The sequence below is a fragment of the Xyrauchen texanus genome, chromosome 18, assembly GCF_025860055.1.
Source record: "Xyrauchen texanus isolate HMW12.3.18 chromosome 18, RBS_HiC_50CHRs, whole genome shotgun sequence".
Classification (NCBI taxonomy): Eukaryota; Metazoa; Chordata; class Actinopteri; order Cypriniformes; family Catostomidae; genus Xyrauchen; species Xyrauchen texanus.
The window spans coordinates 11,225,326-11,252,989 of record NC_068293.1 but is presented as its reverse complement, the minus strand read 5'-3'; the positions used below and the strand labels follow the sequence as shown (position 1 = coordinate 11,252,989).

The window sequence follows — 27,664 nt, the reverse complement described above, 5'->3', positions numbered from 1 at the left end:
CTATTTCTACATTCTCAAAATATTTCATACACTCTCCATCTTTCTCTGTCTTTGTTGTGGTCATATAGTGGGTCCTCCAGGACCTCCAGGAGAACGTGGCCCAATAGGAAATCTTGGTCCTATGGGTGCTAAAGGACTGCCAGGTCCCCCAGGCCCCCCTGCTTCTGAACAAACAGGTATTCCATGAGTAGCCCTAATCTAATGGGGAAGGAACAGTTCACCCACAAATGAAAATGCTGTCACATCACTCCAAACCTGTAGGACTTTCTTCCTTGGAAAACAAAACAGGTTTACTAGAATGTTGACACAATACAATGACCCTGGGTGTTCAAAATCCAGACAGGTCAAAAAGCAAGTCGAGTCAAGTCATTTTTATTTGTAAAGCGCAGATCGTTTCAAAGCAGCTTTACAGAAAATTGTCTTGGAACAGAAAATTAAGCAGTAAGTCATGCATTGTGTGGTTTGATTTAAATAAAGCACCATAAAATACCTTTACACTATATTTATTCCATTGTATTCCAAGTCTTCTGAAGTCATATGATAGCTTATGACCGAAGAACTAAACTGAATTGAAAGCATACTGAATACTATTTGAATGTGCATTGACTTTAAAGATACACACAGTACATTTAATATGTTGTCTTGGACTTGGATGCAGCATCATTTAAATGAAATAGATTTCAGTTACTGATGCCATTGAAGAAATACACTATTCACAGTCAGCCATGATTAGTTTATTACATGAGTGAACATGTCCAATAAAAGTGTGGTTACTGAGATTAATCAAGTAGTATATTGGCTGGTCATGTGATCCTAACATGGCCACCCTCTTCATGTGGAATAAAACAGTTTCTTTAAGGTTACTGATATGAAGTCTTCACTTCATGTGTGTGTGTGTGTGTGTGTGTGTGTGTGTGTGTGTGTGGTCATGATTTCATACAAATGTTTCAAATGTTTGATTCTTTAGGAGGAAAACCTTTTTAATGAGGAAAAACCTTTAAATGTAATTTCTAGTAACACACTAACATTAACATCAAGTACACTTTTGTTTAAATGTGATTTAATATGTTCAGTCAATCCAATCAATTCTACACCGTACTTCTTTCAACTACAGTAAAGCATTATTAATAATTAATTTTTTGTCATTTTAAATCAAATGTACTTTCAAGAGAATATTCTGAGGTTGACATTAAAAAGTGTACTTAAACATGTTAAGACACATTCTCATGAAAGTGTATTATTACCTTAAGTTATCTGAAGTATCCTTTATATTCATTAAAATTGTATTACCTGTAAGTAGAATACAAAAAACAAAGTACTTTTAGAATTTCAACTTCACACTGAAAACAAGTGTACTTCTTTTTCGCAAGGGACATTTGATCTGTGGGGCCCAGAGGGACCAAGAGGAACAAAGGGAAAGAAAGGTGAAGCTGGAGAACCTGGTAAACCTGCCGCTCAGCCCGGCCCACCTGGCTTTGATGGGCAGCCTGGAGTTCATGGACCACCTGGACCCAAGGGATCAGGTAAGTGTGTTAATTAATTACACTCAAGGATTGGGCAAATTCAGAATTTAAAGATTGCTTCATGTTTGGAGTTGGAATTTGAATCACAGGTAGAGGTTCCCTATCAAAAAGCTACACTTTGATGCTGCACTGATTAAGTGCTTTGGGAACATCTTTAGGTGGGACCAGCTGTGAATATGTGTGCAACAAGTCTCTGCTGATGACATCATTGGATGCACCTGTAGCAGGCCTATAAATAGATGCGTCACAGGAGCATCGTCATTTTGTCTGTTAGGAGTTAGAATTGTTAGGCAGTGCGCAGAAACCTTTCTCTTTCTCTTTTCTTTAAAAAATAAATAAATAAAAAGAATGACTGATAAACAAAGAAAGCGGTGTGTGTTCCCATGTTTACGCTCTATGGCTGAAATGGACACACACCAGTTTTGTTTTGTGTGTTTGGGGGAAGAGCATGCTGCTCTTGCGTTGGGGCGGGTGCGAGCATTGCGATCTGTTTCAAGTCTAAATGCTTTACACTCGTCTTGTTTACTTTCAGGAGCCAGGGCCCACTCTTTCATCGTGGAGCTCTCGCATAGATCTGGCTGAGGAGCGAGAAACGGGTCCGTCCCTATCGCTCGCTCTCTCCATTATGTCCTTGAGTCAACATCACAAGCTCATGTCTGAGACCTCTCGCGCTCTTGTGAGCACAACTACACAACCGTAAGGGGTCCGGACATCCACAGTGTGGCGGCGTGGGTATTCTCGTTCCCAAAGCGCTAAATCAGCGCAGCATCAAAGTGTAGCTTTTTGATAGGGAACATCTCGGGTTACTTTACTGTAACCTCTGTTACCTGATAAAAGCAGAACGAGATGCTGCGCTTCATTGCCACACTGGGATGTCCCAGGACTGCTCTTCAGACAAAATTACTGATGATGCACCTGTGACGCATCTATTTATAGCCCTGCTACAGGTGCATCCGATGATGTCATCAGCAGAGGCTATAAATTCTAGTCAATTTCATTGACGTGTTGCACACATATTTACAGCTGGTCACACCTAAAGATGTTTCCAAAGCGCTAAATCAACACAGCATCTCGTTCTGCTTTTATCAAGGAACAGGGGTTACAGTTAAATAACCGAGACAAACTTATTAATTTGGAATTCAGAGAAATTCCATTCAAGTTTAGCATTGAAATTGAATTTAAAAGGCATTCACAATTCAATTCTAAAAGGCACACCAACCTTTTACATACATCAGCTGTGTTTTCTAAATCATAAATGTTTCTGGTGCCTTCAGAAAATGTGAATCAATATGCTAATCAAGCATGTTATTAAAACAATGTTGACATTCTGTATATTGTGTATGTTTATTAGATACAATGAGGAAATCATAAGTGTTAACTTTTCCAATTGATCCACTTAAAGTATCCACAAGAAGTAATTCTGAAAACTACTGAATGAAAAAGTGCTGAGGTCTTTATCACTGACTACTATTATGTCTTGATGCAGTGGAAGACTATTTCAAAGGTGCACCAGGACCTCGTGGACATCCAGGGAATGCTGGGAAAAAGGGACCAAAGGGTATGATATTGCCAACAAGTTTGCTTAAGCAATGAGTGCAGATGTTAATGTTCCCCGTAACTACTAGTTTTATGGTCATGTTTAAATTTTTAAAACAATGTATTTTTCAGAGCATTAAAATGTATCATTTTTTTCTTCTCTGGGCACATATATTGTTTCATGTTTTGTATGTGTTGATGTGTCAGACTTTGCTAATGCTGCTGCCCTTTCTATATGTTTTTATAATTTTACCAGGTGACCATGGGCTTTGTGAATGCCAGATAAAATCTTCCCCACCTGGTGCTCCGGGCGACTCTGGTGAGCTTGGTGACTCTGGCATGGTGGGCGAGTGGGGTCAGCAGGGTGATCAAGGTGACCCAGGACCCAGAGGCAATGATGGTGTGCCTGTAAGTAGACATATTCCATTTGATTGGGCTCTGTGGCATGCCTTGTTCAGGTCACATGAGATAAAAAATAAATTCTGTTCCTTGCTTTCTTTAAAACATTTGCAATCACGTTTTAAATTTTTTGAGGGTTTTCCTGGTGCTCGAGGGGAGCCTGGAACCAAGGGGAGAAAAGGAGTGCAGACCATAGCTACAGTGAAAGGTGAAATAGTCATTCATTATATTACAAATTACAAATAAAATGAAAGCTGAAGGTTGCTAGTGTGTTTTCAATGCTAAAATGCTTTCTCCCATCCCAGCTTAAAATGCAGAGACAACTATAAGTAAACATTTGTAGGTTGATTTCCCTGAAAAGTGTTAATACTGTGGCTCTGTGCCACTATCAAAACATAACTCTATTTGTTTGAGCATGCCGATCTGCCCGACACAGCAACATTGTCTCAAACAATGGCATGACTTTGGGGTGGGGCAAGGTGTTTTTTTTGTTTGTTTGTTTTTTAGTTTTTTTGACTAATGGATGATAGAGAGACTGATCTGGAAACCTGTTTGCAAACATTATTTTTGCAATTCCGTTTGGTGACACTAATGGCACAGAAATTGCACACTTGTCTTTAAAAGAATAGATTACAGAGGAGGGTATACTTGAGAAAAATATATAATATTTTGTCTATGCTTGTAAATTGTAGGATTACCAGGCGACCCAGGGGACCCAGGCACTAGTGGTTTCCGAGGAGAGCAGGGGAGGCTTGGGCGTAATGGAGAAAATGGTTCACCTGGTCTGCAAGGACCTATTGTGAGTCCCAAACATACCACTAATCAGAAGGCAGCAACTGCATTGTTGAGTACATACAGTATTATGCATAAACATATAGATATGGTGCCACTCTTCACCTAATGAATTTTCAATGCTGCTTATCTCAGAGTTATGTCTAACAATGAGGTCTATAATAGCTGCAAAGCATTTAATCATACCCATATAATGAAATTATAAGATAAATAAAGATCATTAAAGGCTGGATTACACTACACAACTTCAACGCTGATTTCAGCCTATTTTTAGTCGGGAGATGGTGCCACATATTGGGAAAGTCAGAGTCTGAAAAAATTGCAAAATATAAGATGCTTACTGACCTAAATGTAAAAAAAACAAAAAACATTTTAATTAACTGAAATAAAAATAAACATATTTGGAAAACTGAAACTAAACTAAAATACATTTTCATGGCTCTGAAAAAACTGAACTAAAATAAAAATTATCGTAAAAAATATTTAGTATTAGTGTTTGTTGCGATATATTATTAACCTTTAAACCTGCTATCACCTTAACATGAAGATGCCACTAGGCAGCAATAGCACTAGCAGATGGCCTATTGCCCTCATTACTAGGGCTGATCGATTCCAGAAATTTGGGATTAACTTCCCAAATTTAAAATATTCCTGGTTTTAAGAATCGATTCCAGACTAATTCTAGAGTATTTTACAATTCCGAAAAAAATGTTTTTGCTCTATTTGTCCACTACACTTTATACATTGAATAAAATGTACAAACAATTCACATTTCAGTTTTATTTAAAAATCCAGGATGTTATACTGGTTAATTTCATTCAATCAAAAAAATATAAATTTTATAACTTGTATTTACTTTTTACTTGTGTCCTACATGGACGGATTTAACCATTGCGCACCTTCTCTGTGTTTACATGTGATGTAAATGTGTTTTCATGTGTGCCTTCCCGAGAACGTCGACGGGAAGGATGCCGCCACTGAGGCAAATAGATCGATTTCTGCTTTGCTGAATATTTCCCAAATCCTCAATACAGTTTGAGGGTAAAGCCTGAATTCCACCTTGGTGGTTTATATATGCCACAACTGTTATGTTATCTGAGCGAACCAGGACAGTTTGCTATTTCTGACTGAAAAGCCTTTAAGGCTAGAAATACAGCCAATAGCTCTAGGCGCAACGTGACAACTTGCCCCAGCGCAACACCTCATTGGTAAAACGCAGGAGCTGTCCATGTTGCTAAAGCAGCTATAGAGTGGCAGGATATAGTGATGCACATGCGCCCTTGGCGCCAAGCACATCATGGCACAAGGCACTTCAGCCAGCACTGAAGTGGTCTCATGTGTAAGACACCTAATGGATAAATCCCAATGCTTTCTGAAACAGTTTCAGTGGAAGTGTTCTCCCCAGTTTGAACTGAGAGAGACACTGTAGAATGGCTGAAGCAGTAAGTCTCTGTGCTGGCATAACAAAGCCACTGATTACGCCATTAATAGGCAATAGTTCAAGATGTGTACGTCATCGATGCACTTTGTGAATGTGCGAGGAGCCAGAAACAGTCCAAAAGGCAGGACTTTGAATCGATACACTTTTCCCTCGAACGCGAATCTCTAAAACATCCTGTGATGTCGTACAATTTGGATATGAAAGGATGCATCCTTCAGATCTATTGACGCAAACCAATCGTGTGGGCATACATGCGATAAAATGAGTTTCTGAGTAATAATTTTGAATGGGCGCTTTATGAGTGCATGATTTTAAATGTCTCAGATCCAGGATGGGCCAAAGTCCACCAGTCATTCTCTGGAACAAAAAAATAATAAAACACTTTTTGTGCGTGAAAATTAGACACAATCTCTTTTGCGTTGCCCTTCTGTCACTAACTCAACGTTGTGTCAGTGAAGTGACACTAGGGGTCTAATCTGAGAGCCTCAGTTGCCTCTAAGCTTTGAGAAAAAGCCAATGAAAATTAGTGAACAGAATTTGCATGTCCCTCCCCCGGACATACGGGTATAAAAGGAGGGAATTGTCCATCTGTTCAGATTTTTTCTTCGGAGCCGATGTGTGTTTAGCAAGCTACTGTTCCACTAATGTTCCACTAAGCACCTCTGCAGAGCTTTTGCTGTTGGATCTTATGGCACGTTACCAGTGGCTTTCTCTTCTCTGCACCCCAGTGCAGTCTACGCCCCTGGGCGCTGTCGACAGCACTTCTAAAAGACCAAACACCCTCTAAAAAAGTATTTTCTTTAAAAGAGTAACACATTGGCGTTGAACACTTTTTAAAGACGCGTCTTTTTAAAGAAGCCTTTCCGCCTTTGTGTAGTTCCTGGATGTGACAGACATCTCTCTGCTGCTGACGGTCATGGGTGCTGCCTCACTTGTCTGGGCTCCGATCACACTGAGGCAGCGTTTATGAATAGTTCATGTTCTTATTGCGAGAACATGAACATGGCAACGTTGCGATCGCAGCTTTCCTTCCTCCAGGAGAAAGCCACTTCAGCCGCCACCTTCAGGTCTGCTCGCCCAGTCTAAGCCTGATGCGCAGATGCCCGGCATGCTTTCCCGGGCCACCATGAGCATTGGGCTGGACCGGAACTCCCCTCTGCCCTCACGGCTTGACAATAGGTTCCACGGGTCAGGGCACCGCTTACAGCCACGCCCATAAACCCCCCCGGTCCCTTTCTTCCCAGAAGTGCATGACGAGCTGACAAAGTCAAGAAGGGCACCTTTTACTGCCCAAAACCGAGCCCTACCCTCGACGGTGGGGCGGCCCACGGGTACACAGAGGTCCCCCAAGTGGATAAAGCACTTACAGTGCGCCTGTGCCCACAAAACACTATCACCTGATGGGATTGCACGGTTCTCCCTGCCAAGGCCAATAGGACGACGTCATTCCTGGCGTCCAAAGCCTACAGAGCTACCGGACAGGCCACCGACGTTCTACATGCCATGGCCCTCCTGCAAAACCCACCAGACCAAGGCACTGCACTTAAAGAACTGCACTTGGGTAGTCCTGATCCTGATGTGCTGCATGAACTGCGCTCAGCAACTGATCCCCCGGGCCAAGAATGTCACAGCACGGGCACTCGGACAGGCAATGGCCACCCTTGTGGTCCAGGAACGACATCTGTGGCTGTACCTGGTAGAAATGAGGGATACTGACGAAGCTCACTTTCTCAACGCCCCATCTCCCAGCTCAGCCTATTCGGCGACGACGCTGAGGACCTTGCCCAGTGGTTTTCAGCGGTGAAGAAACAGACAGAGGCCATTCAACACATCATGCCTCCTTGTCGCTCAAGAGCACGCACCCCGTCTGTTCACCGAGGGCGTCCCCCTGTGGCTGCAAAAGCTCAGGCAGCTCCACCCCAACCCAGGCCCAGCTCTTGGCCCCAGCGTAGAGCTCACCGCAGGCTGACGCCCCTGTCTCACGAACACCTTCAGGGACCCGAAAGGCTCCCAAGCGATCCTGAGATGATCCAACCCCAGATGGTCCAGCTGATTTGGAACCAATTTGACAAAGCACAGCTAGACCTGTTTGCTTCCCAGGAGAACTCCCACTGCCCGCTCTGGTACTCCTTGTCAGAGGCTCCCCTCAGGACAGACGCGCTGGTACACAGCTGCCCCCGGGGGCTGCGCAATTACGCATTTCCCCCAGTGAGCCTACTTGCACAGGTGCTGTGCAAGGTCAGGGAGGACGAAGGAGGACGACGTTACTCGCTGGGCAGAGGTGTGCCACTACTGCCTCCTCCACAGGCGGTAATTAGGCATAACCATTTTCTTCCCTATGATCCACATTAAGGAGGGTGGCATCACTGCGTGAGCACACCAATAAGGGTGCACACCAGGACTTAGATAGTTCATTATGAACTTCAGGGAAGAATGGGGAAGATTTGTGGGATGCTGTCTTTTGATTGTGTCCAGACTGCAGGAATAATTAATTGAGGTGAGACTGTTCAGGTTCCTCTGAGGGAGACCAGTTGAGGTGAAGCTCTTCAACCACCCTTGTAAGGATAAGGAGCATCTCCCTGTCAGTGTTGCATGCACGTTCCTCTCCCTCGCTGGGGGGAGGAGTGGCAGCATCATCCAATGGCCACTCGCCCTATGCAGCGAGAGACATGACATAATCCCCAGCATCAGAACCGCTGCACGAGACAAGGCAGCCCACTCTTTCAGAAGGTCAGAGCTCGTCCATGCCAGAGGGGTAATCACTGGCACGTCAGCAACGGCAATCCAAAAACTTTATTTCCATAGCCATTGACCAGGAAAATAAAAAATGACACTCCATGTCAAAAATGTTGCCAAGTCCTTATGTAAAGGCTTTAATAAATCATGTATCAAATATACTATGCACAGCTCTATAGGAATAACATTTTCAGACATTACACACACCATCTACACACGAGTAGTTCCACAACTGACATATAGGTGGCGCTCATTCCTGTTAAAAAGATACTATGTAAGCCTGTGTTCAGTGTGAAAACATGCAGGTAAACCTATGCCAGTTTTCATGTTCATAATTTATAGATGAGTTTGCTGTAAATCTACTATAAATCTATTGAACTCTATATGGGTAATCTTTGACCTGAACATCACAGATGTTATTATTTTTAAACCTAACAGAAGGGTTAAGACAAATATGCATGACTACAGTGGAAATCTCATAGTGTATGATGGACTCCAGGACTCAAATCTGAAGTCATGTTATAAGCATCAAATGTAACTTGACTGCAAAGGTAAAACAGAGATGTCAAAGAAGCACTCTAGTGGAGTTCAACTTTTAACGGCACTCTCCTCAAACATGCATTCCAGTCACTGTAAAGGTCATATTGACCATGTCTTCCCACCCAGTTTAACATACCCTGCTAAATAAATCCAGCATTGCTGGTCACCAGCTTAAGTTTTTTTTGTGTGCTGATCCACCAGCTTTCATGACCTTGTCAGCCTCTGCTCCTCCAAACTCCTCTCACTCTCCTGATTATTAATTACTTCCACCTGCTCCCCATTAAACCATCAACCAGGACACTATAAATTTTCACCACTTTCCCTCAGTCTTTATCTAGTCTTGTTTGGACACGTTTCTAGTGTGTTCAGCTCTCCCTTGAATCCTAGTTTCATGAGCTATTTACCAGTTTTTATCGTATATCTTTTTTTACCAAGAATCCGATTTAATCTGTGGTTTTTCCTGAGTTGTACAATAAACTGCATCTGGGTTCAACTCCTTGTCTCTGCTTCGTAACAAGACCTGACCATTAAACATGAACCCAGCAGGATCGGCGTCAGCCATGGAGCATTTTTGTGAACATGAACAACAGATAACACAACATGATGAGGTGCTTCATGACATTCAACGTAGACTGGAGAAACTATCACTTACCTCGACTGTCGCAGCATGTTCTCCTGCACCAGACTTCGCTTCAGCCCCGGTAGCGCCAGTCTCTGACTATCCTCCTGCGGTCGCTCTGTTTCCTGGTCAATTCTGCCCTCTGGCCCCACGAAAGCGTTTCTCTGGCGATGCTGAGACGTGCAGCGGCTTCCTCCTTCAATGTTCGCTGGCCTTTGAATTGCAACCCCAACACTTCTCCATGGATTGCTCTATGATAGCGTACATTATTTCTCTCCTCTCCGGGAAGGCTCTACAATGGGGACATGCCATCTGGAAACAGGGAGTCCATCGATGCCTTCACAGCCCATTTCCATGAGGTTTTTGAGACCGCTATTGGAAGCTCCTTTGCTAGTGAACAACTAAGCTTTTTCCATCAAGGCAAGCTATCTGTTGCTGATTACACCCTGTGCTTCCACACACTTGCCTCCTCCAGTCACTGGAATAAGCCAGCGCTGATTAATCTCTACTGCCAGGGTATAAACAAGTCTCTTCAAATGCACCTAGCTGGAGTGGATGACTTGTGGATTGGACTCCCTCATTCAGATCTCTCTACGTGTGGATTGCCGTCTAAAACAGTGCTCGACAGACCGCGACTATTCAGCCCCGCCACTGCCCATAACAAAGACTGAGGAGGAGGAGCCAATGGAACTAGACACAACCCACCTGACACCGATTGAGCAATGGAGGCAGATAATCAACAACCTTTGCCTCTATTATGGAGTGGCCAATAACCACATATCCACCTGTCCTGTTCGTCCTCCCAGGCTGCTGGTAAAAGCCGATAGGTTTGCAGATGACTGAGAGAATGGGTAAAGCTTATTTACTGGTTCTGTCTGGAGGAGGAGCTGATGCCGTATGGCCTGGTCAATGCCTCATCAGTTTTCCAGTCTTACATGAATAAGATCTTCTGTGACGTACTCCACTGTTTTGTCCAGGTTTACATTGACGATATACTGTACTCATCTACTCGACATCCTTAAGTGAACACATCCACCATATAAGATTTGTGCTACAATGCCTACAGGAACACAGTCTGTACCTGAAGGCCGAAAAATGCCTCTTCCACCAGTCCTCCATTCAATTTCTGGGGTACATCATCCGTTTTAGTGGAGTTCAGATGGACACTTTCAAGGTGCAGGTTGTAACAACCTGGCCGCCACCTACCACTGTTAAGGAGTTACAGAGGTTCCTTGGTTTTGCCAACTTCTATCAGAGATTTATCCGGAACTTCAGCACTGTGGTTGCTCCTCTCACCAGCCTAATAAAAGGCAAACCCAAAACCCTCTCTTGGTCTCCACAAGCCTCTAAAGACTTCCTTTACGTCAGCACCCATTCTCAGACATCCCAACCCTGACCTTCCCTTTGTCGTCAAGGTAGATGCTTCAACCTGAGGGGTGGAGGCAGTACTTTCCCAGCATCAAGGTAATCCTCCCAAACTGTTACCTTGTGCTTTCTATTCAAAGAAACTTTCTCCAGCTGAAACAAACTATGACGTCGGAAACAGAGAACTACTGACCATTAAGCTGGCACTCGAAGAGTGGCGCCACTGGCTGGAGGGCACTCATCACCCCTTTACTGTTATAACCGACCATCGCAAACTCGAATATTAAATCTAAATCAGCATCAAGCAAGATGGGCACTGTTTTCACTTTTCACATTTTCACTTTACAGTCACCTATTGCCCCGATTACAAAAATATTAAAGCTGACGCCCTTTCCCAGTTGCATTCCTCTGACCATTCCACATCATCACCAGAACCCATACTCCCTCCTTCACTCTTTGTCAGCCCCCTACATTGGGACATTGACCAATGAATCACCCAGGCAGCTTCCTTGGAACCAGTGCCAGCAGCCTGTCCACCTGGTTCAACCTACGTTCCCTCTGCACGCCGCACAGCACTCCTTAAGTGGCTCCACACTTCTCCTTGATCTGGACACCCTGGAATCTCCCATACACTTGATCTACTCAGGAACAAGTACTGGTGGCCTCATCAAGTCTGGGACATTATCGGTTTTGTCCGTTCCTGCTCTAACAATGCCATGGCAAAGGCACCTCGACATCTCCAGATAAGCTTGTACCTCTTCCGATTCCACACCTTCCTTGGTCCCACATTGGTGTAGACTTTGTTACTGACCTTCCTCCTTCCCAAGCATTTTCTTGTAGGATTACTACAGTTCAAAGTGATTTTCAACATTATCTAGAACCAACAGATTTGCAAAACTCTAATACATTTCATCTTAATCTAGCCTTGCTAGATAATGCTGAAAATCACTTTGAACTGTGGTAATGTGTAACTGTGTGGGGGTTCTTGTGAAGGCCTGTGATGTTGACACATTCCAAACTGAAAGGCTGGGTTTTTCCTAGATCCAGATATATGTTGTTTCAATTCTTCTGCATATATAATCTTACACAGCATTAACCATGGGAATTTCATGCTGGTTAACCCTTTAAGGCCTGAGCCCAAAATTCCATTCTGTGCCAGAATATGATATTCTTATCCATATTACATTAATATTCAAATAACATCACACACCTGAACTGTATATACCATATTGAAGGGCTGAACATGGTATTGAACAATGGCTTTCAAATGATATTAATATATGTATGATTATATAAGGCTAATCATCCTTTATCAGTAAGATTTCACACAGCAATTTTTACAAAAATGTTCATCAGACAATTGCATTTTCAACCACAGAGTGTATGAAACATCCATAATTTTGAGGGCAATGTAGAATAGCACAAAGATTAGAAATATAATCTATTGTTTTAAAAGTTATGACCATTCTAGTGATTAGTGGGAAAACAGAATATAACAAACATTTAGAATGTTAAGATACATTTCACATGACCACTCCTCAAATACTCCTTTTGAGCACCTGTAGTAATAAATTGAGATTGCATCTGAAATTGAAGGACACAAACACTGAAATATACATTTTATGTGTTCAATAAAATACACACTTTATTTAATTTGAATATTAGAATTACACACAAATTACACAGCAAAATCAACCTTTCGAAATATCTACAGTAAATGCATTTTTAATAAAGAGTGCAGGAACAGAATATATATAAATTCCTAAATACTCAATAACTGCAATACCTGTGAACACTACGCGCCTGCGCACATAATCATTCTTCCACAGATTCAGCAGTGAATACAAACAATGAAGATGGCAAAGCATCAATCAGTTTTGTCTGGACGGACGATGAGGTTGCTTTATTACTACAAGTGACCCTGGACTATAAAGCTTGCCACCATTTGATGACTCAAACTTGTGATCTCATGTTGGTCTGTTCGTCCTGGAGTTAAGGACGAAGTTCTCGAAGTTCATGCCTATAGACTGAACATATAATACACGTGCACATGCGTTTTCGTTTTCACAAATGAACAGCCAAAACGCATAAATGTTTTCAGTTTTTAGGTGAAAATGTTGTCATGTAAACGGCCCCTAAGTCAATACTAATGGATGGCTAGGCTTAAATGGTAGAGGTTTTGGTGCCTGTGAATCAATGTCAGCATTTGAGGGTTAAGAAACAGTGTCAGGGAAGCATTTATGCCTTCTCGCTGACTTTGGACCTGTGCGAGAATGGCTAGCCATACCCAAAATAATAAGAGTAACTGTTAGTGTTACTGTGAGTATCAGTCATATGAGAAATAGAAACAAAAAATACATACACATTCATGCATACACAGTTGATGGTATTGGCTGGGGATCAGGTCCCATCTCACCCTCCATCTCCTCATGGTCTGGGTCTTCCTGCAGTAGTTCCTGGTCCAGTAGATCTTCCTCCTGTGAGCTCATGCCCTCATGAGCCACATCCTCGTCTTCTATGAACCTAAGCTTATAAGCAGTCAGCTGCCTCCTCCTCTTGAGAGTGCTGAGGGGGGAGCCATAGTCTTTATCCATCTCTACAACAGAAAAAAGGACAACAAATCTGTACACTGAATAGTCTAAACAGAATGTCCAACTGCAGATAGCCGTCTCACACTTTCCTTGCGAACAGGAGGCTACACACAACCAAAATCATGTCTGTGTGATGGATGGGTAAGGCTATCTGCGAAATTATAGAAAGATATAGATTGGATAGATTGGAAGGACTCGTGTTTCTGCGTGACTTTGTGATCAGATCGGATCGACTTGACAGTCGAGTAGTAAGTAATTTGGTGTGTTATGCCCAATTTTTGTCTGTAGCAATTTCAAGTCGCTAAGTGCTGCCTAGTACATATAAAATCATTGTGTTATGCTATCCATCCTTAAGAAATATTATTTTTTCCCACCATAAAAGTATATTTATTCCATATTCCAGCAGGGGCTAACTCGACCATGCTAACCAGCTACAATTGCACCCCCCCCCCCTCTGTGTTGTGTGGTGTGATGTTGAATAATGACTGGAGTCAATTTGCTGGTTCAATGGTTCTTTTATCCTTGATGAGTAATCTGCATGAGTTGGAAAATGCAGCAATTAATTATTGTATACGTTCAAAGTTGTATACTAAATCCTGCTCCTCGCTCCACTCAGACCTCCCGCGGACTGACGCGAGTTCACAATATACAGACAATCTAATTTACAATAATAAATAATATAAAGAAAATAGTAATAATACAACTAATATCACATCAGATGCAGTATTGCCATATATGCAGAAAATGTCTTATATATAGAAGACTTCACTTAATGCAGTTGACAGTCAGTGAATATGAAAGAACTATATGAGTATGTAATACATCACACACTTATTATTCAATTAAACTCATATAATGCACCTCTTCAATCATCCACGTTTCCAGCATTTATATATATATATATATATATATATATATATATATATATATATATATATATATAACCAATTAGATTTAGAACACACATGACCAAGAAATCACAAAAACACATCAAAATGCATAACCATACCTGCATGAGTTCGAAAATGCAGCTATTAATTGTTGTATATGTTCAAAGTTGCATAATCATGCCTGCTCCGGCCAAACATTCGAACAAAGAAGATAAATTAGCAGTCCCACTTCACAGGCCAACTTTCACGCCAACATACAACATCACACTGCATTCACTCAGTTAAAATTCCACTTTTGTCACAACTGCAACGGACGCAGAACTCATAAAGAAATAAAAATACATATTTGTTCTTTCCTTTTCTCACATATTTATATTAATTTCCAGCAGAAAAATATGAGGATTTTGTGTGAATAAAAAATAAATCACATGTTATAATCAACCCCCACCCCCCTCGTATTCATGCAGGGAGAAGGTCCAGTAGGGGAGCCTGGAGAGAAGGGCTACCTGGGATGGCCGGGTCTCCCAGGTTTAACAGGCCCAGCTGGGGAACCTGGTCACGTTCTCGGAGCAACCAAAGGTACAAAGGGCCTTCCTGGAGATGAAGGAAGAATTGGTATTGATGGAAATCCAGGGTTGCCTGGCGCATCAGGTATGAAAATATACTGAGATTCCTCTCAATATGTTCTAATCTTTCCTTTTTATTTTTCAAATTCAATTCTTTTTTTCCACCACAAATTATATCAGCAAAACTTTTTTAGTAAAAATTTAAAATTAGAATATTAATGAATTTCAAAATATTATTATTATTATTATTTGGTTTGTCCCCCCTTTTGCTTTAATGACAGCATGCACTCAATCTGGCATGATAAACTCCATATGTTTGTGCAAAAGCAACTTTATACCTATTGTTTTACCAGCATGATATAAGAGTGTTGCAAAGAGCATCTTGTGGGGTTCAGTGGAAGCAAGAAAATCTGACCTTTTGTACAAAAGAGTCATTGGTGTATATGGTAATTGGTCAATGGCCAATGTTGCAGATTTGCTTAAATTTGAATAGTGACGTAGAAATAGTGCATACATTTAAAAAAAAAAAAATAAATAAAAAACTTCTTTAAATTACATTATAGTTCTTTCTTTTGCATAGTTCCTACTATACATTGCATTCTGTTGAATTTTCAGATTACAATTATAACCTTTGGGAGAATATACCAATACTGATAATGAAAACTATTTTTTTTAATGAACAAACAATTGCAGCAATCTATTGTATTCGTAACCTGTTTTTTTTTTTTTTTTAGCCTGTCTTTACATACTGTATCTATCTTACATCTGTTTTATAGGGGCCTGTAGCACAGAAGAGGAGTGGAATATTGCAGGTAGCTGGATTGGTGGAATTACTCAAATCTACTTCAAGATCTTTGTCATGTCTTAGTACTTCATCACAGTCAATCCACTACTTTGGCATTATTAACCATTTCATTTGTTTGTTTGTGTATTTTTTATTTTTTTGTTTTTTTTTGCAGGCACATAAGTATTAAACTTCTGTACATGATTAAGAGTGCTATAGAATCCATTCAAACTTTAAGCTTATGCCTGTGTCATTTTCCAACCATTAATTTAAGGAGTTTATCTCAAAAATGAAATGAACAATTGATTCAGGGAAAATTAAAAGAAACAATGTTTACGTCTGATCAAAGTCTTCAGCCAGCAATGAGTTGATCAGAACGTTTGATTAATTCTTACAGTAATACTACATTCACTGCCATTGAAAATAATATCACAAATAGATTTAAATACACTTTATGAGCGTGTAGATTTTAGGATTGACAGATTTCAAGAGACCGATGTTAATTTATCAAATACAAAGTGAATTTCTATTTGAATACAAACTACACTTTATTAACTAATCAACAACATAAAACTAAACTAACACATAGATAAACAAACACAAGCTGGAGAGTGAGCGAAGAGAAGAGAGGGCTGAAATTGTCAGACTGGTCTTTTAGCCTGTTATGTTTGGTCTCACCCTGAAGAGACTATTAGCCAGTCAGAGTTGGCTTTTGAGATACATGTGGTCATCTCTATCCTCCCCTCAGGATAATTAATAATTTCAGTTTAATCATGAATTTCATAAAAGAAATATAATTGCAAATAACCCAAAAATACTTCACACCATCATCCTGGTATTTAAGAGACAATAAATTACATGCCAAACACTTGTAATTTCCTATTAAATTACAGTTATAATTCAGTTATAACGCACGATAAAAAAAAGTCCTAATAGTTTGTTAGTATATATATTATAATAGTTTTAAATGCAAAAAAAAAAAAAAACAAATTATGAAAAACAAATTTAAAAGGATTATCATCTGCATAGGATGCATTTGTCATTTTGTTTAGTATAATACTACACATGGCTGTGTATTTGGATAGTAGTGAAATAAGCAAAGTCCAAAGTCAAATGTTCATGAATTAAAGCTTCATGTGAGATGGTGAGCCAGAAACATTCCTCATGATTAGTATACAAATTAGTGTATAGATTTGTATATATTGAAGAACAATGGAGGCCTTAGTTCTGTGATTTCACGGTTTGCATGGTGGTCATAGAAGAGACCCTCAGCAAATGGCCTATGTATAGGTCCAGCGCTCCAGCCCCCCCACCCCTGCACACCCAGCTGTGGCACAAACACGCTAACACTGTGGGGACGATGTACATCCTCGACCGATCCTCTGGTGGGTATCAGGAGCTGGGTAAGTGCTTCGATGTCCCTCGACTCAGCACGGCCACAGGGCTTAAGCCCCTTCAATGTGGTGCCTCTGGCTCTGCCCTGCCGCGAGGCCCCACCCGCTGGTACGTCCGATGAGATTGTCCCCTTGGTCCACCTTGCCCAGAGCTTGGACGCTTGGTTTGCACTCTCCATGCATCTCGATGACTGGTTAATCCTAGCTCACTCTCGGGGTGTGTTGTGTGTGCACAGGGACCTGGTGCTCATGCACCTCAGCCTTTTAGGGCTTCGGGTGCTGACCTGTTTTAAGGCGTTCAGACAGAAAACAGCAGTTCCACTGAAACTGTTTCAGAGGCTCCTGGGGCATATGGCGTCCTCAGCGGTGGCCACACCACTCGGGTTGATGCATATAAAATAGAGGTCTTCACGGGTAAAATAAATGTGTGCCCGAACCCGAAGAGACTCAGAAATGTGCTATCAGGAACCGACCCAGACCGATATATTATTTGAAAGTTTGGACCCAGACCCGTACAGAACCGAGAAATGCCGTAAATTTACTACCTGGAACCAACTCAGCCAGTCTGTTATTTGAAATCTGAACCCGGATCCGGCCGGGATACACAGACCTGATTGATCCCAATCGGCACAGATCCCACAGCTAATTGCTTTTAACAATTTAATTTACAAGTTGTGAAAATAAACCTTTGTGTCTTACCTAACGTAACGTTTGTAACCTTCTCTCCTTTTCCTTACCGTGATGCATACAATTCATCCTCCTTGCCAAGAAAGATGGCATAATAACATCCATGTTTTTGCTCTCTTGCTTGAAAGAGCATGTATAATCCACTCATTATTTCAGTTTCAAAAGTCCAATTGCGGTCACGGTGGCAGATGACAAACGCGACTTTGCAGCTTTGCAGTTTTTTGTATCTCGCATAATAAGATAATTCCCACTGTTTACCCTTTTGAACTATAACAGGGGTCGGGAACCTTTTTTCACTAAGGAGCCAATTTTCTAATTTTTGGTTGATGCGTTTTTCGAAAGAGCCAGACCACAAACTAATAATTTACTTGAAAAAAGTTTTTCAATAAAATATATATATTGCCCGTAGACTACTCAAAAACAAACAAATATGCAAATATTATTAGGTAACATGTTGCAATATGGAATTGAGTACACGTGTTTGTGCGGGTCTCCATAAAATTACTTAATTTAATGAAACATTTTACTTCCCTTTTGGGCTGGGCGATATGTAAAAAACATTTGACTGATAATTGCATTTAAAATATCAATATCTGATTAAAGGTCAATCCCCAAGGTATGTGAATATTTTTGCTTTGATTAAAAATTAAATAAATGTATTGAAACACAAAAAACTTGAACAAAAGACATTTCTAAATTCAATTGAAACAAAAAAGAAATACAAATAACAAAGTGATAAAAAGAATCTTCTATATAACCCCCTCCCCCAATCAGTATGCAGCAACAGGTGAAAATTACTAGCATACAACTTAATAACTAAAGACAATTATAAATGTAAAGATAATTATAATAATCATCATAATAAATAAGCCTAAAAAATTGTTGTGTTACCAAAAAATGCTGCCAAATGTGTGTTCTTATTGAACGTGTTTGTATTCCGTTTTGGTCATATTTATGCTGCCTAAAGAAAAAAAATAGAACAAAATTTTAGGTACAAGGCAAACGTATCTTTTATTACCTTATGATCTAATCACTTTCGTCTTTATTTATTTAATACAAAGATACCTGTATATATTACTGAACCTGCAAAGATGCGTTCACAATGTGTAAGAGCGAACTAAACTCGCAGTACCTCACGAGATGATCGGAGATCATGTGCAGCATTCTCATAGGCTATATTATTCTTCCAAAAAGTTGTCAGTTGAATGAAATAGAGAAAAAGGAGTGATAACTCTTTACATGTGTTTGTTTCACGAGACAGGGTCCCGTTGCATTGAATCAGACACGAGCATTGTCGGCTTTTCTTTTGTCTGTTCTTAAAAGTAGTGTGTTTCTTCAAACACGTCAGCATTTCTTGTCATGTGTCACCCCGAAACACCTTTTGCAGATAGAAGCAAAATTACTTGTGTATGAAATGCATTTGTAGAGGAGCTTGCAAACTGCATTGAGTATCGTCGCATTTTGCGGGTGCTATATCACACCCTGGTTGCACATAAAAAATAACCAACTTTCAGCTCTTAACAGCTAAGATCAATAGTTATTGGGAAACAAGTCCCTGAACTCTATGAATGTTTGTGTGTTTGAGAAGCACTTTCATTGCACTCAGGCGGCTTTTCTTTCATCTGGTCTTCAAAATATAATCACGTTTTGTCAAACGCGCGTCTTTGTTTCTAATTTCTTGTTATATATCTCTCCGACAAGAGGTGGGTCGCCTCCCACAGTGGCTGGTGGTACATCAGCAAAATACTCGGCATGAAAAATCTGCATTTGAGTCCCGCCTTCTAAATAAAAAAGCCAATCGTCAATTGGCAAAGTCATCGTGTCACTGCAGATGTTAAACAGACCAGGGACCCGAAGTACAAGAATGGGACCCGACACGGGCATATTTTGGCTGTAAAATATGGACCGAACCCTTACGGGTCCCGGGTCGGGCCCCGGGTCCTCGGGTTCGGGTGGACCCATGAAGACCCCTAATATGAAACTGCTTCAGCACTGGCTTCAGACTCGAGTTCCGAGATTGGCATGGCGCCACGGGACTCATTGTGTGGCTATCACGCCAGTCTGTTGCCCTCTTCAGACCTTGGACCGACCTCATATATCGACGGTGACATATATCGACCGTCAAGACCTGTACTGGGGTAGGTAACCCCATGTGACATATATCTTCCGCTAAATCGTGTGTAGAAACACATCCCCCGTTGGGCCTACAATGGGACTTCTCCACATGACTCAATTCCAATGAAAAAGAGTCGGCAAGACAATGTGACGTATTTCCACTCAAAATACCCCCTCTCTGGGTGGGGTGTGGTCTCCGTGGTGTCTTCCCCTTGGGAGTGAGACACTGGTGGTCCCAGTCGGTTGAAAAATTATCTTTTCGGGGAGAAAAACAAAAAAAAGAGGTAACCCTACGACTGGGCTTGCCTGCCCCTATTCTTTCTTTGGGCAGTCGACTTGTCCCCAAAGGGCCGTTCGAATAACAGTGTCGGGGGAGGTTAACTGTTGGCCTGGTGCGCTGCCTACGAGGCACACAGTAGTCTGCCCATCTCGCACCGGCAGTTCACGTAACACAGTCCAGTTAGTTGTGGCGTTTTTGTAGGGAACCCCTAGTGTCACTTCATCGACACAACATCGAGTGAGTGACAGATAGGGAACATTCTGGTTACTTCCGTAACCTCTGTTCCCTGATGGAGGGAACAAGATGTTGTGTCCCTCCACAACAATGCTGGACTACTCACTGAAATGGCCGGGACCTTCTCTCTCGTCTCCTCAGCACAAAACCTGAATGAGCGGTCGGCACGCCAGCTCCTTTATACCCGTATGTGCGGGGAGTGACATGCAAATACCACTCACCAATTCCCATTGGCCTTTTATCAAGATCATAAGGTGTCTCAGTCTCCCAAGAGTGACCCCTAGTGTCACTTCATCGACATAAATTCTCGTTCCCTCCATCGGGGAATGGAGGTTATGGAAGTAGCCAGGATGTACTTCTCGTAAACTCTCATCATCATAGCAACATCAACACCATTTTGTAACAAGCAAATAAAGCTTCAAGCAAGTTTGCAGAGATTTAGATTAATCTCTAATAAAACGGCAGGTTCACTGTGGCTATTTCAATTTATTTTTATCTTGGCGGATCTTAACTTATCGTGCCAGTTCCTCTGACACACACTTATCAAACAGGGTTTCTTACTGCCTATAGACAGTTTTACTGTAAATCTCTAGCATGATCAAGCATTTATTAAAATAACACTCAGACACTGATGCACATTGGTTATTTATCAAATTAGTTCAGCGATCAGGCACAAAAGGGCGACCATCGACCATCAATACTTCAATGATTAAACCACAGACATCTCAAACATCTCAATTGCATTCAATTTTATTCTAGCTTTAAAATTAGGCAAATTAGGAAGAGGTAGAGAAATGTCGCTCATCTCTTTACCCTTACCGCATTGCAGGAGATTTCTTTATCCTGGCAGGAGGAAAATTTAAGCTCCTTTCTTAGAGTTTTCACTTTATCTGTAGAGTTAAATTCTATTTCTGTGCTATTTTAATGAGGGCTGAAGGCAGCGTTAAACCTTTCAATCAAAAAAGGGAGGAAAATACTATCTTTAGCTTTGATCTTTGTCATAACAACAACAAACCAGCACACAATACATACGTCACACATGCAACACTGTAGAGTAGTTTTCTCTTCTCTGCCATGTTTCTGATCTGGTACTCATATTTAAAAAAGATCAGTTTCCATCTTTGAGACTTACCCACATTCTCCATTTTATGTAGGATAAAACAAAGAAATATTTTTTTTCAGAATTTACCGGCATTCAATCCACCATTATATGTAGGGACTTGCTATATAGTTATTTTTGGAATTACATTCCTCTACCAATTATTTGTAGGGAATTTGCATAATGGTTAGTTTATGGCATTAAGCTTATACCCGTTTCATATTCCAACCATCAATGCAATGAATTAAGGTATGTAAAGGAATTAACGATTGAAAGTAGTATTACTGTAAGAATTAATCTTGGATTCCGATCAACTCATTACTAGCCGAAGACATTGAACAGATGAAAACATAGATTATTTTAAGAGTCCCAAAATCAATCGTTAATACCCTTATTGCGCTAAATTCCTTACAGTAATGGTTGGAAAATGGCACAGGCATAATCTTAAAGCCATAAGCTAACCATTATGCAAATGCTCTACAAATAATTGGTAGAGGAATGTAATTCCAAAACCAGATACTGTATATAACAAATCCCAACATATAATGGTGGATTGAATGCTGGTAGATTCCGAAAAACTAATTATTAATTTGTTTTATCCTACAACAGCCACTGTTGCACTGCACAGTGATGTACTGCTGTGTTTATATTGTGTTGTAATTACTCCTATTATGAGATGGCAACTCTGAGACTATACTTCTAGCTGTTAATGTCCTCAGACTCAGAAATTATTTATTTCTATGACAACAATCTTTACTCCAAAATGGAACCATGTGCAGCCTAGTTGTTGATGACAGCAAAATATTTAATTGCAACATTAATTGACTGCAACACTGGCTATAATGAAATGGCAAATCAAACAGAAAATTTTGTAGAGCTACCTTTAAATGTTGATGGGCACTTTTTACTTCTCCAGGTTTGGAATGCTGATGCAAAATGAGGAAGGGATAATGTAAAAACAAATTTCATAAAATTCAGAGTACTTATGAGTTCAATCAAGCACGAATGTTTTTACTTGTCGAAACTTGTAATTACTGTTGTGAACACAGCATAATATTTGTAACTTTACAACTCTGTAAGCCTATTGTATAAATGTGGTCTTTTATTTTCTTGTCTTTGATTTTATTTTTTTCAGGTGAGTGTTTAAGAGTCCCTGGGCCTCCAGGAGATATAGGGCTGCCTGGCATTCCTGGGTTGGATGGATTTAATGGTAATTTATTTGAACCTTGTGACTGTGTAAAACTTCTTTCAGTTCTTGTTTCTCTGTTTAAATTTTGTTCTCCATGTGTGCTCTAGGAGTTCCAGGTTCCAAAGGCTTACCAGGTCTTTCTGGAGAACATGGTGCCAAAGGAGAGCAAGGTGAACCAGGAAGAGGAGGTCCTCCTGGACCGATGGGTAAGTAATAGAAGGGTTGGCCCATCTGATAGTATAGGTTATATAGGCAGTCGCCTTGGGCCGTGACATGTTAGGAGGGGCCCCATGGGGTCTTAACTTATGATGCAAAGACACTTAATGCCCAATCTACACTAATAGTAAACAGTGCATCACATATTTTAGTTTACATGACCTTGCCAAGGGCTCCATAAACACTTGGGCAGGCCCTGGTTGCCTGCTTGTATTTTATTATTCTTATGTTCACTTTAGCCCTGTCTGTTTGCTTTTCTCAGCTCTAATAATCTGATTTGGGCCAATTAGGTTCAGTTGGATTTCGAGGTGACTATGGACATCCTGGCTCCAAAGGTGAAGAAGGACCTCCAGGCCTCCCTGGTGAGCCAGGTTTGGATGGTGCTTTAGGGGAGAAGGGTGAACATGGTGAAGTTCTAGGGGCATCTACTGGAGCCCCTGGTGAACCAGGAATGCTAGGACAGAGGGGTGCTATTGGCCTTCCAGGAGACCCAGGCCCAAAAGGACACTTAGGTGAGAACCTCATCATTAGACAGGACATTCCAACTTAGCTTTCACAGTCAGTTTATATTTAAGGCTTGGGAAACATATTTTTTCTGTGTGCTTTTACATGTTGTTTATGGTCAGGCACACTTGCCTTTTAAAGTATACTCTTTTGAACGCAAGACCGTTCAGACATGTTTGCCGCATACACTCTACAACTTTTTTGTGATACTCTTTAGTACAGTCAATGCCAATCTCATGTGCAGTTAACACATAAAGATGTTCACTGTCCCCATGTCTATAAAAAATGGGATGTACACTACAAAATTTAAATGTTATGATATGCTAATATAAAGTGTTTACTGCATGATGAAGAAAGCACGAAAAATACCTGGGCACCATTTCTGCCAATAGCCTCTGTGGTTTTACTTGCATTGAATGTAAACGCAAAGATTATATCATGATCCTGCCTCTTCAGTCTTGTTCTATTCCTGTTTTAGCAGGATTGTGACCATTTCCTCCACCCATCTCTCAGTCCCATGTGCTGTGTTTCCCTCTCTCCCTTTTGTTTCTCACAGATGCTCATAAGCAGTGCAATCGATTCCTGCTGCCTGTGATTATTGACTGCACCTGTATCCAATATTCCTTTCCCCTGTACATTCTCTCCTTTGTCTCGTCTTCCCTGCCATATTGTTGTGTTTAGTCTCAAGACCATACATGTTGTTCTTGTCTGTTTCCAGTTTTCCCCTGTTGGTTTGTTTTTAGTTCTATTTTTGTCTTGTTGATTATTTTCTCCCTCATAAGAGTTTTTTTTTTTTTTTGCTTTGTGTTTATTCAATTAAATACCCCTTCATTGCCATCCTGCATCTTGGGTCCTTCCTCAAAAACATGACAGAACTATATGGCAAACTATGGAACCAGCAGAGGCATGGTGGAATTTTTATTGAACCCAGCTCCAGCCCTTGAGGAATCCATCTCTCAGAGTCTCTCCCAGTTGCCCGACCTCCTGGCCTGCTTTCAGCACGGTCAGCACAGTTGTTGATGAGACCATCCTCAAGCTCATTTTTGTGAGAGGTCTGGACAAGCCCATCTGTCCAGGGGAGCTAAGTTCGCTGCCAGCGTCCACGGACACGGAAACCATTCCCCTGCCGGTGCCCACAGCCATGGAGGCCTTTTCCCTTTCGCTGCCATTGATCATGTTCCATGGAGGTCCTTTCCCTGTCTGATTATGCTCCCATCATGGAGCCGTCTGTCCTTGCTCCCGTCTTGGAGCTGTGTGTCCTCGCTCCCATGCTGGAGCCATCTGTCCTCGCTCCCATTCTGGAGTCATCTGTCCTCGCTCCCATTCTGGAGTCATCTGTCCTCGCCCCCATTCTATAGCCATCAGTCCTCACTCCCATTCTGGAGTCGTCTGTCCTCACTCCTGTCCTAGAGACACCTGTTCCAGTTCATTCCCTTAAGATCGCCTGGATCGATCATGTTTAGTCAAACTGACACACCTAGTCAAGTTTCTATTTTAAGTCTAGTCACCACATCAAGTCAAGCTGCTACACCTAGCCAAGTCTCCAAGCCAAGTCAACCCACCCAGCCTAGTCAAGCAGCCAAGTCTAATCAATCCACCTCATCAAGTGAAGCATCATATGAGGTCAAGCCATCAAGCCAATTCAAAACGTCAAGCCAAGTCAAGCAGCCAAGTCAAATCAAACCACAATGCAATGTCGTCTAATCAAGCCAAACCGTTACAACAAATCAAGACACCACACCAAGTCAAACCAAAGCGCAAAGTCAAACCACCACGCCAAGTCAAGCTGTCAAACCCAGCCAAAGTCAAGTCATCTCATAGAGTCAAGCTGTCAAACCCAGCCAAACACTCACACCCAAGCGTCCTAGTGCTCGCTCACTCTCGTGAAAGTAATCCTATTTCTTTACATTGTAGGTCTATAGTCTTGTGAATTTATGGTTATTTTTGTCATTTCTGTAATATTAACTGATGAGTCTTGAGGAAGAGTAGACAATGCTGCAGGTTGACCAATCAAAAGAAAGGAGCGTTTTAGGGCCACTTACATGTGCAAATTTATTTTTCACCTCTTTTAATTTATTTTTAGATGGAAAAACCTAATAATCAAAACGAACAGTGTCCCATGGCCATTTTTCCAGTTTCCTATTTTTAACTTGAGAATAAAATCTAAAGTACAAAAAACAATATATATCGTTTTTTAATATTGGTTTTGTAAATGATTAATGAAATAAGTCGTTTTTCATTTTTCCGATTTAGAGTTCATAATTGAATATGAAAAGAATGAAGGATGCGTGGATTGCCGTGTTTCCTGATCTAAAATAAATCACTGTTTAAAATAAATAAAATGTTTGATTTAGTGGGTAGCATGGTGTAGTTGCTAAACCTTAAACGGTGCCATTTTATAACAACAGGATGCATGTATTGTCACATAGGTATGGAGGGAATGCCTGGTATGATCGGCCTCAAGGGTGAAAATGGCCCTCCAGGTCTTCAGGGTGAAATAGGAAGACCTGGACCTGAAGGGACATTTGGATATTCTGGACAACCTGGGCACACAGGATCTCCTGGTCCACCTGGAAATATTGGACAACCAGGTAACACAACTGATGCTACATCTGTAGATGCCCTCAATGCATGCTTTATACAGCTTGAACATTTTAGCAAACGTTGCTTTCCCATTCATTTATTCAGAGTAAAACCATTCATATCAATACCGAAACGTTCTTTAAATGCAGCACCTTTTTTATGGAATTGAGGCCTTTATGAAATGGATATGGATATGGATATGTATGATAATGTATCTTAATTTTTTTCATCATGAGATCACTAGCCATTAAGGCATTTTTAAACCAAAGTGGGAACTCTGCTGAAGGGCACAATGGTGGTACTCAATAGGAATCTTGATATTGCTCAAAATAAAATACCTCTGAAAGTGTTAGCTGATTTTGCTCTCAAGTTTGTTCATAAAATACTATGAAATGCCAGAGCTTTTAATAAAAGAGGCCTCCATTTTTAATTAATTGGCCAGTTTAATACTGCTTAGTTATTTAGCAGTAGTACTTCATCCAGTGCAACTTGCAGTACACCAAATAGAGGGACACACAGCCAAAGCGAAATTACCTGGCATGATTAATGACATGACTGATGAAAGATTAAGTGTTATTTTTTTGTTGCCATCACTGGGAAAGCTCAATTCAGCTTAATAAAAATAAATATTTAATGTCCAATTATTTGGAAAGTGTCCATGTAATAAGCAGGACTATGTACTGTCAGCCAGTCATTACACAAAAAGGCAGCTTTGCATTGGTATCCTGATCACCATGTCAGGTTTATTTTGAGATCAGCTAAATGTACATTTATCAATTGCATATATGTTGTTTCATTTGTTAGTTTCTTTTCCATCTCACTTTTTTTATATTAATTTTGTGAAGATATTCTTACATAAGAACAACTTATTTACAGTATGTCTGCAATTTCAAGCATTAATGCATAAGCCTTTAGATCAACATGTCTTTAAGATCATGAGTAAAAATATAGTACATTCTGTCAGGTGTCTCCAAACTTGTGACTGGTACTGTTCACATTTTGATTGGCTGTTTGATTTGTCTCTGTAGGTCCAAGTGGAGTAAGGGGAGATCAGGGTGACCCTGGTCCTCCTGGTCCCTGGGGATTTAAGGGTGTCATTGGAGACCCTGGAAACTTTGGTGTGCTAGGAAATATTGGGCTACCAGGAGATCCTGGACAACAGGGGCCTTTCGGTAACCATGGTCTCCAAGGACTCAAAGGTCAATGTTCTCTTGTATTTAATGTAACGTTGCAGACATTTAGGAAAATATTTTTCATACTTTCAGAATGCAAGTCATGGCACTGAAATATGCATGGTTTACTTGTAGTTACATTGTCTTTTAATTTTTAAAACCACAAAGGTCTCAAAGGAGGTCATGGCATGACAGGCTTCCCTGGAAAGACTGGTCAGGAAGGCATAAAAGGATTTGCAGGACTACAAGGAGAGACAGGGTCCCCAGGACAACAAGGTGCAAAAGGAGATACAGGCTCTCCAGGTCAAAAAGGTGAAACTAGATCATAATTCCATCTGTATTCCTACAGTATATGTTAATTGTAGGCAATATACTGTATTCTTGATGAGTTTAATGGTCATTTGTAATG

General features: G+C 40.9%; 1 protein-coding gene across 1 annotated transcript in view; it reads left to right on the top strand.

The window, feature by feature from the left end:
- Positions 1-27,664, top strand: part of LOC127658568 (collagen alpha-2(IV) chain-like) — a 165,951-nt gene that overhangs the window by 118,491 nt on the left and 19,796 nt on the right. Inside the window, exons 19-32 of the mRNA XM_052147928.1 lie at positions 69-176; positions 1,371-1,523; positions 3,010-3,081; positions 3,316-3,467; positions 3,594-3,666; positions 4,151-4,257; positions 14,900-15,083; positions 15,775-15,810; positions 22,727-22,801; positions 22,888-22,986; positions 23,287-23,508; positions 25,930-26,091; positions 27,112-27,282; positions 27,424-27,567. Coding sequence (XP_052003888.1) covers positions 69-176; positions 1,371-1,523; positions 3,010-3,081; positions 3,316-3,467; positions 3,594-3,666; positions 4,151-4,257; positions 14,900-15,083; positions 15,775-15,810; positions 22,727-22,801; positions 22,888-22,986; positions 23,287-23,508; positions 25,930-26,091; positions 27,112-27,282; positions 27,424-27,567 — 1,758 coding nt within the window. The remainder of the gene's footprint in view (positions 1-68; positions 177-1,370; positions 1,524-3,009; positions 3,082-3,315; positions 3,468-3,593; positions 3,667-4,150; positions 4,258-14,899; positions 15,084-15,774; positions 15,811-22,726; positions 22,802-22,887; positions 22,987-23,286; positions 23,509-25,929; positions 26,092-27,111; positions 27,283-27,423; positions 27,568-27,664) is intronic.